Here is a 12,640-nt window from a genome sequence, read left to right on the forward strand (position 1 = left end):
TTTCTCTTACACTTACTTTAAGTTATCATAAAATCATTTAGCTCCACATTAGCTTTGTTTCCTAAAGAATTGCTCATGTGTTAATGTAGTTGCACATTTCCTATTCAGTTTGTCAGCAATCTGAGCAGAATCATCAACACTTAAACTATTGATATCAAGTGGTCCAATGTGATTCAACCACTTTCTCCTACTGTTAATATAAGCATAGAAGTCATTGCTGCTTTTCTTTGCATTCTTTTCCAGAGACTTCTCATAATCTGCCTTAGCTTGCCTAACCTTTGTGCCTTGGTTATAGACCAGTTTATATCTACTTTAAGCTTCTGTATCACCTAATAATTTATATGCATTCCTTGCATTTTTTTCTTCTCTGCCACAAGTCTCATCAGTTCATCTGGCATCCATTTAGGTCTAAGCCTTGAACAATATTTCTTAGTTAATATGAAAAGACTAGTATTTTTTTTTGTGATTACTTCCCTGAGTGCTTCTCATTTAGAATTTTCTGTTGGTAGCAGCATCAGTTGTTCCCACTGCATAGAATTTGAAAACTGCCTCAGACCACTGTAGTTCTCCTTTTATGAAAGCAAATGTCTTTACCCTCTACAGTAGTTATGTCTTTTAGTTAATTCCACATCAGTACATTGTAGTCACTGCCATCTTTTATTTGCACATTCTTAATGCATGAAGAATTTAATTACAGCTGATAACTAAATCGAGTATACTGCTTACTCTGTAACATTCTTCAGTAGAAAAGAGTCATCTAATGAATCCACAAAATCTTGCGTGTGTGACCAATCCACAAATTCCAGTCAACATCTGGAAAGTTAGAAATGTCCCATTATAAGATATTCTGATTTATTGACCCACTTTATTACTCTGTATAGTTGTTTGGTATACTCATCACAGTATCACTCATTAAGCACACTCCTAATCTCATTTTTGTTTTCCTAGTGCTTATTATGTCACACAAAACTGACTCAACGTTACACTTGCCAACTGTGTCAAATGGATGCATGCCTTATATTTAATATGCTTCTTTACTAAGAGCATAACCTTCCCTCCTGTCTTATCTTGATGCTCTTCCAGTATACATTGTACTGCTTATATTCAAATTCAGTATTGCTTATGTCTTAGTGACACCATGATGACTTACGTTTGATGACTTAATCAGTACTTCAAATTCATCAAATTTATTTACAATGCTTCTAGCATTAGTATACATGCACCTGTTCTCACTCTTAGTTACCCTAATACAGCCCGTGTATTTACTTGTTCCATGATACCCACAGCAGGGCTTGAAATCCCCGACACCTTGCTTTCCAAGTTGCTGCATGTTCCAATAGAAGCAGTGCAAGAATCACTTTCACCTCTGCATGTGGCTCAACCAAGCAGGCAATCAACTTAACCTCCATTTTAAAAATATAACTGTTAGTTTTACCTTTAGCTCCCAGAATTGGGCTGTGTTTGCCTTGTGCAGTACAATGCATTCTACAATCCTGTATTATTGTACTGCATTGGGACAGATGCAATCTAATTTCAGGTAAACTTAACAGCAACTAATTGTACACAACAATTGTTATATTTACTGTTTATCAGCTGGCAGTGAATGGTGTCACTGGACAGGAAGGAAAGCATCTGTGGAGAATGAAAAAAATGTTAAAACAGTGTTTAATGATGAAGAATTGGTGTGCTGCTGAATAAAATTGAGTTAGATGACATTTCCAAGGATCTTTTTCATCAGTGGTAACTAGTTGTATGCCATTCGCTGCTGCCCAATAAATTCTGGCTTTCAGTAGACCTTGTTAAGCATTTTATGTTCTACCTATCACTACTCTGGATTAAAATCTCTCTTTCTTTCTTTTTTTCCCCACTACTAGCATTGTTTTTCAGAATTTTATATGAAATCCTTATTAAACCAGAATTATCATTTTAATTTAATTTATTTATTTTTGCTTTCCTTCAAGGAATAATTCATTTTGATCTGAAACCTGCCAATTTCCTTCTTGTTGCTGGTCAACTCAAGCTTATTGACTTTGGGATAGCCAGTTCAGTGCAGAATGGTATGACTAGTGTTTTTAAGGATAATCAGGTATATGACATAAATATGATGTATTATGAATAACACTTTTTTGAACATTGTTTATTACTTAATTAACTTTACTTTTCATGAATGTTTTAAAAAGCAGTACTGTTATTTCAAATTTTTTCTGAAATATTTTACTCCAAATCAACAATTTTCAGTTTGTGAACAGCTGACTTTAAAGAAAGCTTTTAAGATATGTATTTCATACAGTGAATATTTTTGTAATATAATAAGATTAATCTTGTTCTAACACCAAGTATAAGGAATAGTCATACATCAGTGCGTAGCACGCGCTTCTTGATTAGACCGGGGTTCGAGCCCGTCACCACCAAATACGGAGGATGCGGAAAGGTCATTCAGGGAATGACCACCGCATATCCCGGAGCAATATGGCCTTAGTTGCTAATGCTCCTAAAAAACCAAATAACAAACAAACAAACAAAACATAGTCATGCATAAGCATTGTCTAAATCTCATTTACTTATTTAATTTACACTTCATTACTATCATTCAGCTATATGAAATTACTCTGTGCTTCAGAGATGTAATGCATAATTCTACCTGTTGTATTTTTTTTATATTTAAGATATAGTTTGCAGTAAGTTTTTCAACAAATAGTAGAATATATCTAATCTTTAAAAAAAATTAAGTTACTAATTTTTAAGCCTTTTATGAGGTATGACAATAAAGTTCCTGGACTGGTGTTGTTGCAGTTATTTTTGATGAGTGTGAAAATAAACAAAAGTGGTGTGTTGTAGTTCAAACTTCCTCTAATGGAGGGTGGTACAGAGATTTTACTTCCAGATTGAAAGTAACAACCAGTTTTGTTAGTAGTGTTAATGCTCCTTTTCACAATTTTGGAATGGAGCAACAAACAAATATCAAATTTTGCTTTAAACTGGAAAAATCTGCAACAGAAACATATGGAATTTTAAAAAGTACACATGGTGATGAAGCATTAAGTCATACCAGTGTGTTTGAATGGTATAAGTGGTTCAAAGATGGATCGTGATGACCCAAGAAGTGAGCATATATTAACCTCTTGAAATAGTAATAGTATTTGCCATATCAGTACAAGGAAGCTACAGCTCTTGCTGCACTGGCAAAAAAAACTAAAAAAAAAAAAGTAGATAAGAAGATACAAATCATATGCTTCCCTCCTCACATAGGTAACTATCCAGTTGACTTTTTAATGTATTCAAACTGTCAGCCTCAACTACCTGTGAAAGAAACTTGTTCCAGCAATCAACAACTTGCTGCTTAAAAGAAAACTTCCTACACTCTAGTCTAAACCTCTTCCCCTGTGATTTGAATTTATGGCCCCTAGTTTTGGAATTATTTATAACAGTGAAAATTGTTTCTTCATTCATTTTACTAACCCTTCCTAGAGCCTTATAAAGTTCAATCAGGTGCCTGACTGCAAAGCTCTGTGTAGCCCACATAATCAAGGTCTTTCCTCATCCAGTTGCCCTTTTGTCAATCTCACCATATGAGTTGCCCATCTTTGGATGCTTTCAAGAAGCTAAATTTTTTTTTTTTTTTTTTAACGATATCGCCATATTTGGACACAGTATTCCAAGTGCAGTCTTACAATTGCCTTATACAATGGGATTATGACCTCCCTGTTTCTACAGGATGTTTGATTCTTTCATCAATAAGACACCATGGACTTTCTTAACTGCCTATTTACCCTGCTCAGAGAGCTTCATATCTGCCTGTATCATAATTCAAAGTTCTCTTTCTTTCTCTACTACTTTAATTCAACCCTACCAAGGTGTGTAAGTTATTTTAGGGTTACTATTCCTCAAGTGAACAGCCTTCCATTCTTGAAGGCTGTTCAAGTCAACCTGAAGGATTGCTGCTTGACTTTCATTGACATAAAGTCATTAATGACTACTGATCATTAATGACTTTCCTCATATTGTCACGCATTTGCGAATCTCACCATGCAAGTTGCACTTTTCCAATCCAAAGGAATCTCTCCTAAGTCCAAAGATGCCCTCATAATTAACCTCAATAGTTCAATACACTCCCTGGCAGCCTCCCTCAATATTACTGGTATGTGTCATCTACTCTGGGAGCCTTATTTGCCTTTATGTTCAAAAGTTTTTCTAATAAACATTCATATGTAATTTTGAAATCACTAATTTCATATGGTTCACTCTCAATCATACAGCCTCTCTTCAACACGAAGGGTCTTTCGTCAGTAAAGATAGATGCAAAACATCAGATATATGACTTTCCCACACACAGTGTGCAAGAGTTCTATCTGATTCACTTTCTTCTTCGTTGTATTCACATACGTGAAAAATTCCTTGTCCCCATTCTTTGCTCTCTTAGCCAGTGCTTTCTCCTACTCAGCCTTTGCTTCCCTAATCTTATTTGTGGTACTGTTACAGAACAACTTGTAACTGTTGTAGGCTTCAGCACTTTTCATCACTCTGTAACTATTTCATGCTATCTTTTTCTGCTCTATATAACCAGCCAGCTCCGCATTCATCTATTTCAGCATCATCATGCAATATTTTCTTAATGGTATGTATGCATTCATGGCTTCTGTGATTTTTGCTTTAAAGAAAGATATTCCACAAATTTAAATGTATTTGCCCTCCCTTTGTAATCCGCCCAATTAACAGATAGTGCAAGTCTCCTCTTCTGAAATTAAAACCTGTGCCATTAACTTTAACTACTGTAATCTTTCTCTTTCTTCCTCTTCCAAATGACTATTGTGTGATCACTACTTCATAATGGTTCCTTTACCTTAAGCCCTGTGATGCCATCTGATTAATGATGTGAGTAATGATCAATGATTAATGATCTGGGTAATGATGAGGTCAAGACTATTCTCACCCCCTAGTATTTTCTCTAACATGCTGGTACAAATAATAATCATCTAGTTTATATAAAAAATAAACTAGACAATTATTATTTTTTCCCCATAGTGCATTTCCCTCCCACCTAATGTCTTATTATGGACAGATTGAAGTTGCCCATAATAAGACATTTACACTTGCTTGCCTCTCCCATCTGTATGTAAAGACTCTTGTCATATTCTTCACAATCTACTGGTCTGTAGATTATTCCACTCTCATACTTTTGCTTCCAACTAATTCACACCACAGAGATTCTATGCTGGCAGATGTAACTTTGGACTCAGCAAAAGCTCTTTTTGCATTCAGGCATGCTTTTGATAAGAAACATGACCCCACCACCCCTTATCTTCCCTATCTTTCCTAAATACATATTGTAGTGGAACTCATCATCCCCAATTTCTGGATGGCACCACATTTTTGTTAGTCTATTATGTCAGCATTAGTTGTCCTAACCAGTAGTTCAAATTCAGCCATTTTATTGACAGCTGCTGATGTTACTACAGACACAGTTAAGACAGTATTCTTCTATCTTTTATTACCTCGACACACCCCTTGAAGTTATTTAGGCTTGTTTCCATAGCTTTATCTTCATGCTCATTTGAAATGTTGCTATCCTCAGAACGTCTTACCGACTTCGAATGCTGCAGCAACAAACAAGAATTCTTGATGTGAGTGCAAGCATTTTCTTTGACCCATGTCATCAGATAAATGCAGATGAGTATTACCATTCTCCCCCTAACTAGCAGTTTCCACAAACTCTTAAGGTATCCTTAGTAATAATACTGGCAAAAATCCATCCTTGCACCACCTTTGTTCTAATGAATACCATCTCTACAAAATAGATTCCTTCTACCTACAAGTGCAGGCGACACAGATTATATATATAAAAAAAAAAAAAAAAAAAAAAAAATCCCCTAGAACCTCGCAGATTCCAGTAAGTCTTCAGTTAATCCACAAGGCTTTGAGCATATAATCTCTCCTATCGTGTTCGGGCAGAATTGCAGACATACACATTCTGCCTAACTACCAGAATTTTTTCAGTGTGTCCTGTATTTATCGAACAGATTGTCAAGTTGTTAATATCGTTAGTCCCGACATGAAAATCTGACAATCAGGGTTTTGGTTGTGGTCCACCTATCTTTATTACAAAAAACGTTACCCTTTTCCCTGATAGTAGTCTCCCAGTAAAATTAGATCACCTTCAACCAGAGCAGTTTTTGCTTTACTATTCCTTTTTGAGACACAAATCAGTGTGCATCATTTGGCAGGTCACAGGATACTTGAGTCCCTGAGGACAGAATTGCAAAATTTCAAGAAACTGTTGGAAGAGTCGCTGCTTGACCCTCAGAATGATGGCTGATGAGTTGGATATGAATGAGGAGATGATTTATCAAATTCTGCATGAAGATTTAGGGGAAAGGAAGGTCTGTGCAAAATTTGTGCTGCACAGCCTCGTGGAAGAGCTGAGGCAACAAAGAGTGTCATCATGTGAAGACTTCATCCAGACTTCTCAAGACAATCCTAATTTTCTTGACTACTGTCACTGGAGATGAGTGTTGGTTGTATCAGTATTAGCCAGACACAAAGCATCAGAGCATGTAATAGACTTCAAAATAATCACCAAGGTCTGAAAAATTTCATTTACAGAAGTCCAAGATGAAGATAATGTTGATCGTGTTTTTTGATAAACAGGTTGTGATTCACAAGGAATTTGTACTTGAAGGATAGTGTCAATGTTTTGTTCTATATATGGGTGCTTCAAAGACCACTGAAGTGCATTTCCCAGGTGAGGCCTCAATTTTGAGAGAAAGGCAGCTGGTTCTTCTTGTTGCTTGATAATGCCCTGCCCATTTTGCACTTGTTGCGAAGGCATTTCTGACAAAACTTGTCATTGTACAGACAAACCATCTACCCTACTCCTGATCTAGTGGACTTCATCTTTTCCAAGGTGAAGACTGCCCTCGTAGGAAAGAGATTTCAGGATGTTGAAGACAAAGGAAAATGTAACTGCTGAACTGTAAACATCATCTCTTTGAATGCATTTGTTGATTCTTTCCGACAAACTTTTAGAAAGGTGTAATGAGTGCATTGAATCAGGTGATGATTACTTTGAATGAAAATAAGACCATTTTTGAGCTTATAGTCCAGTGCATTTTATTACCAGAAAATATGGTAGTTCTGCCGATTAACAAAGTAGTATAACACGGATAAATGAGTTTTCAGAAGGTGAAGATATTCTATTCTTTTTATTGTTCCAGTTCGGGAAGAATTTTATTGCCGCACCTTGTATGTCTGAGTTTTAGCAACATAGCACTGTTTGTCATCATCCAAATATCAGTATTAATGCATAGTCAATAAAAAAAAAAAGAAAAAAGATTATCTTTCTTGTTGGTTTACTGTTATGTTTCAAAATTAACTGATTTTTATTTTATTTATAAATATGTAATTTTTGGTAGTTTCTTTAAATGTTGTATTTTTTAGACATTTAAAGCATTGTTTTCTGTATGTTAAAAGTAGTGTGCATGCAATCAATGCTGGTTACCACTAATTTAAACTGATACAAAGAAAGCTTTTCTAATCCTTTCTTCACCCACAGAAGTGATTTTCAGTGTTTCTTCCTCTTCCATTTCCCCACCAATATCACAGTTCTCAGAGTAGTCTAGTGTAGGGGTATCAATCTTAGAAATGCTTGTGGGTTGCCCAAACAGTTTTTGGGGAACTAGCAGACAATTCAACCAGTTCTTGAGGAGCTACTGGACTATAAAAGCAGTTCTTAGGAAGCTAGTGGGCTGCACTAGTGTGCACATAGCATACCAGTGTCATTACTTGAGAGCAATATATTAAATATTTTCATGAAGTTTGATACAAGTTAAGGATTTTTTAAAATCTTATATTAGTGTATCTCCTTTTAAATACAGTAAACCCCCGCTATTCGCGGGGGTTACGTTCCTGAGAAATGCCGCGAATACTGAGTTATGGCTCCCATAGTAACAAAGGGGTTCCGTTCCAAAGTATGAAATATATAAGAAAAACTAGTCTAAAATTTTGTCTATGTATGTATTATATGTACCTTCATAATATGACTATGTACATAGTGAAATGCAAGCATATGGCATCGAAATGAAAATAAGAAACAATTTAATATTAAATGTAATATTTATTAGAAATTTTAAACCAGCGCCTTTGCTAGCTAAAAAACTTATCCCGCCAGTTCTATAAACAGTTTCGCTAAAGTGTTGATAAAGGAGTTTTGCCTTTTCACGAATGATGAGTGAAGTTAACGGAATTTTATTTTGAGTTCGGTCTTCTATCCACGGATTTAAAGCTTTTTCCATTTTTTCTAATTTAACATCACAAATTACAGAGCAAATTTTTGAAGCAGTTAGCACGTTTTCACGGACACTACGGCAGATTTTTTCTTCCGATTTCTTGATTGATTGTACTGTTGACTCATTGATTTTATAATGTTTTGCCACTGAGGAGACACTTTCACCATTAGAAATTTTATCTAATAACTCAATTTTATTGGCTAATGTCATCAACTTTGATCTTTTCACATTTCCTTTGTTATTTGTAGCCATATTTTTTTATGGGTTAGGAAGAACTTGTCCACAATAAAGTCACTTTCTTCCATTAACACACTTAAAAAAGTCTGTTTTAGACTGCAAAACAGTAGATTTTTCACTTTTGTAAGCATATCAATTTATAAATTGATAAATTTATTCAATTTATAAGCATATAAATTAAAAGCAAACGACGAAACCTTCCATGACAAGCGCATAACACACACTGAACAAGGATTAGCGGGAAACATCCATGCCAGGATTTTCTCCCCCCTCTACCCCCACCCACTGAGCGCTGTTTTGACCGGGAAAGATAATTTTAGCCACGCCCATGTTTTTTATGGTGGAAAATGTTCACGGCACTTTAAAATTCACATTTTTTTAGGTTTCATTTTATATTAAATCAGCGACCGCAAATAATGGAGGTTTACTGTATAGTCATATCAATTTATTTTCATATAGGTTCAGCACTGTTAACCTGTTAAAGCTGGTAACACTTGAGCCAAACAACAACTGTTTGAGGGCTGGCTGCCAGGTTGACACACTTGGTATGGTGAATTTTATTTTCCACATTTCACTCCTTTGAAGAGGTTTGAGTTCAGATCCCATAAGTGACTGAAAGCATTCTTAAAACCTCTTCAGTTATGACTATAATTAGCAAATGCTAAGAGGAAGGAAAGCCTGCACAGCATGCAGATTGGCCTGTGAACATACACATTATATAGAAAAATACAAATAGCTGATCTATTAATACCATAAGAACTGGCACACTATAACATTGCAGTTGATCTACCATGACACCCATAAACCAACCAGTCACTACTACACTTCTGAAAGGCATTGCTAATGCAAAAGTTTTCAAGAAGAAATTGATAACACCTGTTGAATTGAAAAACTCATTTATCCGTGTTATACTACTTTGTTAATCGGCAGAACTACCATATTTTCTGGTAATAAAACCTACCTTTTACAAGGCCAATTTTGGGAAAATATATCTGTTGCATATAGATTTTCACAGGTGTTTACTAAATGAAATGCTAGTTGAGAACAAAGATTTTCATTCTAATTTTGTGTCTTTGGAATACCAAAAACTCACTGTTACTACTGTCACATTTGTCATTACTAATGTTATGGTCTGAACCCTCACTTTCTTCAGATGCTGTATCATCTTTTTTTCCATCAAAGGCAATATTGATTACACATTTCTTAAAAGACTGTGACTGTCTCATGTTTCACTAACTCCCTTGAATTTTTCATCCATTTTCCAACATACAAAATATTTGGTCACTCCATTCTTCCTATTTGTGCTAAATGGTGATTTGGTGATTCCATCTAATTGGTCCTTTCTTCATACATGAATGCTTTATGGTTAATTGAAATGTTTAGTGGCTGCAGTCATTCAAGGCCTCCTCTGGAATTGCAGCAGATCCCATGTTTAATTCAGCAAGCATTTTTTTTTTTTTTTTTTGCCTCCGTTAAGTCTGAACTGTACTGAATTCCATACCAACATTTTTTACAAAATGCACCTGGATGTTCTGATCATGCTTCCTATAGCCATGTCTAAAGATAAAAATATCACTTCATGCACCTAGTACACCTTCAGATCATAAGATAAATTTTAGGGAATTTCCTAGGAAATAGCACATCTTATGGTCCAGAAAATGCAGTATATAAAATGATGTTGGGCACACTTAATGTATGGATTAAAAAGAGAAAATATGTTAAAATAAAACTTTTTAGAAGAGGTTTAAAATATATGCTTTGTTTACACTGGTTAAAATCTATATACAGGTAACCCCCGTATAACACGGTAGTTAGATTCTTGTGTAGTGCAAAACCTTGTTATATGGGACTAAGAACCAGTACAAAAAGTGGGGGGGGGGGGGGTTATGTTCCCAAAGCTAACAAAAATACACCATTTTTTTATAACTATTGGAAAGTTAATTTTTATTAAAAATAGTAATAAATTTACAAACTTCTTACAAACTGTGATACATATATATTAGATAATGTATGTTCGTTTAATTTTCTTCGTCTTCATCGCTGCTAAGCACAATCAAACAAGAATGTTTTCTCTGTTGCAGAATATCTTCACCTTCTGAACTCTTTTCTGGAGAACCTAGATTTCATGTATCTTCTGCTCTCTTTAAAAAATCAGTAATCTAGATTTGTTTGCTTTTGCTTGATAGATCTTTGTAAATTTCTTGGTATGGAGCTAAGCATGTCTGAAGCTCCCTTTTGAGCTTAGTGCTTCTTTCAGTTGAAGGATCTGCATCTGCATTAAATAATAAGATTCTAATTGCTCGGCTAAGTTTATGCCTTCCTGTATGCTTTTTAGCGTAAAATTTGGAACTGCTGAATTTTCATCTGCACTATCATCCTCTGAATTGATTTAGTTTACCTCCAATACCATTTACACCAAATCTGCTTTGCCAGCCTCTTTTTCTAAAAGTAACTTTTGAACATCTTCAGTAGTCATATCGTCAAACCTTCCCCCTCCTAATGACTTAGCAATATCTACTATAGCACAGATTCCATTTTCTGCTGGCTTGACCATATTTTCTGAATGAACTGATTCTGGCCATACATTTTTCCAACATGGTTTCAATGTTTACGGTTTTATTTCTTTGAGTGGTAAAGTTACGGTCCGATACAGTCCACAATTGAAAAATGTTTCCATGCCTCCACTTCAATAGATTCGGAATCAATTTTTTCCAAAATCCAATGAAATTTTTCTGATGTAACGAGTTTTAACAATAGATATAATGCCTTGGTCTGATGGCTGAAGAAGTTGTATTTAATTTTCTTCATCGTGGCTAAGCACAATCAAACGAGAATGTTTTCTCTATTGCAGAATATCTTCACCTTCTGAACTTTCTTCTGGAGCACCTAGGTTTCATGTATCTTCTGCCCTCTTTAAAAAATCAGTAATCTAGATTTGTTTGCTTTTGCTTGATAGATCTTTGTAAATTTCTTGGTATGGAGCTAAGCATGTCTGAAGCTCCCTTTTGAGCTTAGTGCTTCTTTTAGTTGAAGGATCTGCATCTGCATTAAATAATAAGATTCTAATTGGTAGGAACAGCACTTCAACATTTTCAATGACTTAAATCTTTTGGATGGCCTGGAGCATTATCTAATAGTGATAAGACTTTTACTAGATTTTTCCGCTTTAAATATTTTTCCACAGCTGGCACAAAACAATTTAGAAACCATTCTTTTAATAAATCGGCAGATACCCAAATTATGCCTAAGTTGCTTAGGCATAATTAGGACTGTGAATTTATTCACAAAGAAATTATTCTGATGCTGTTCTTAAGAACAAAGTTTAGTAATGCTTCAAAGTCACAATTTTTTTTTTTTTTTTTTTTTTTTTTTAGATCAATAGCATAGAATCTACAGGGATTCACAAAAAAAAAAAAAAAGGAAATGTTGAAAAATTGCATCCAACATAATAATAGTAGGGTTTTCTCTGCACAAATGCTCAAAAATACCATGCTATGTGAGGTTTGCCGAAATTCTCTAACCGTGTTATGTAAGTACCATGTTGTGCGAGGATTGCTGCAATTTATCAATCATGTTAGAGCGAAACTATGTTGTAGAAGTACCGTGTTATACAGGGGTTGCCTGTATTTTAATATCATTGTTTTAGCTAGTGGTTATTCAAATTTATTAGCCATCATATGTTTGGCATTTTTGACTGTATTAGAATGAAAGTATTTTAGTTTTCCTCTCATCTGCAGTTTTTTATTGTTTATTTTTTTAAATTTTTATATCTGATGATAATATTATGAAGTTTTAATTTATTTTTGTTGTCCCACCTTTACACTAGGTTGGAACTTTGAATTATATGTCACCAGAGGCAATCCAAGATACCTGTTCAGCAAGCCCTGAAGGAATAGATAGTAAAGGATCAAAGCAATCAAGGATTAAAGTAAGTGTGACAATAATTTGGTTTTCAAAATGATATTGAAACTTTTTGTAGAACTGTGAATAAGTAGTCTGGGTTTGAGTTCCTTTGTGTACTGGAGAGATTTCTGACAGTTTGAAGAAATTTAAGTCAACTGGATAGTCATCTATATAAAGAGGGAAGTGCATAATTTGTATTTTCTTATCTACGTTCTCTC

The 12,640-nt window shown here is 34.8% G+C and overlaps 1 protein-coding gene across 2 annotated transcripts in view; it reads left to right on the forward strand.

Annotated features, from left to right (window-relative positions):
- The window catches only part of Mps1 (dual specificity protein kinase monopolar spindle 1), a 72,127-nt gene that overhangs the window by 36,787 nt on the left and 22,700 nt on the right, over positions 1–12,640 (forward strand). For both annotated transcript variants that reach the window (XM_090383491.1, XM_090383492.1), the window contains exons 6-7: positions 1,962–2,086; positions 12,346–12,447. In XM_090383491.1, the coding sequence (XP_090239617.1) occupies positions 1,962–2,086; positions 12,346–12,447 (227 nt within the window). The remainder of the gene's footprint in view (positions 1–1,961; positions 2,087–12,345; positions 12,448–12,640) is intronic.

This window comes from Mastigoproctus giganteus, chromosome 10 (genome assembly GCF_048544385.1).
Source record: "Mastigoproctus giganteus isolate SK-2022 chromosome 10, ASM4854438v1, whole genome shotgun sequence".
NCBI classification, from domain to species: domain Eukaryota; kingdom Metazoa; phylum Arthropoda; class Arachnida; order Uropygi; family Thelyphonidae; genus Mastigoproctus; species Mastigoproctus giganteus.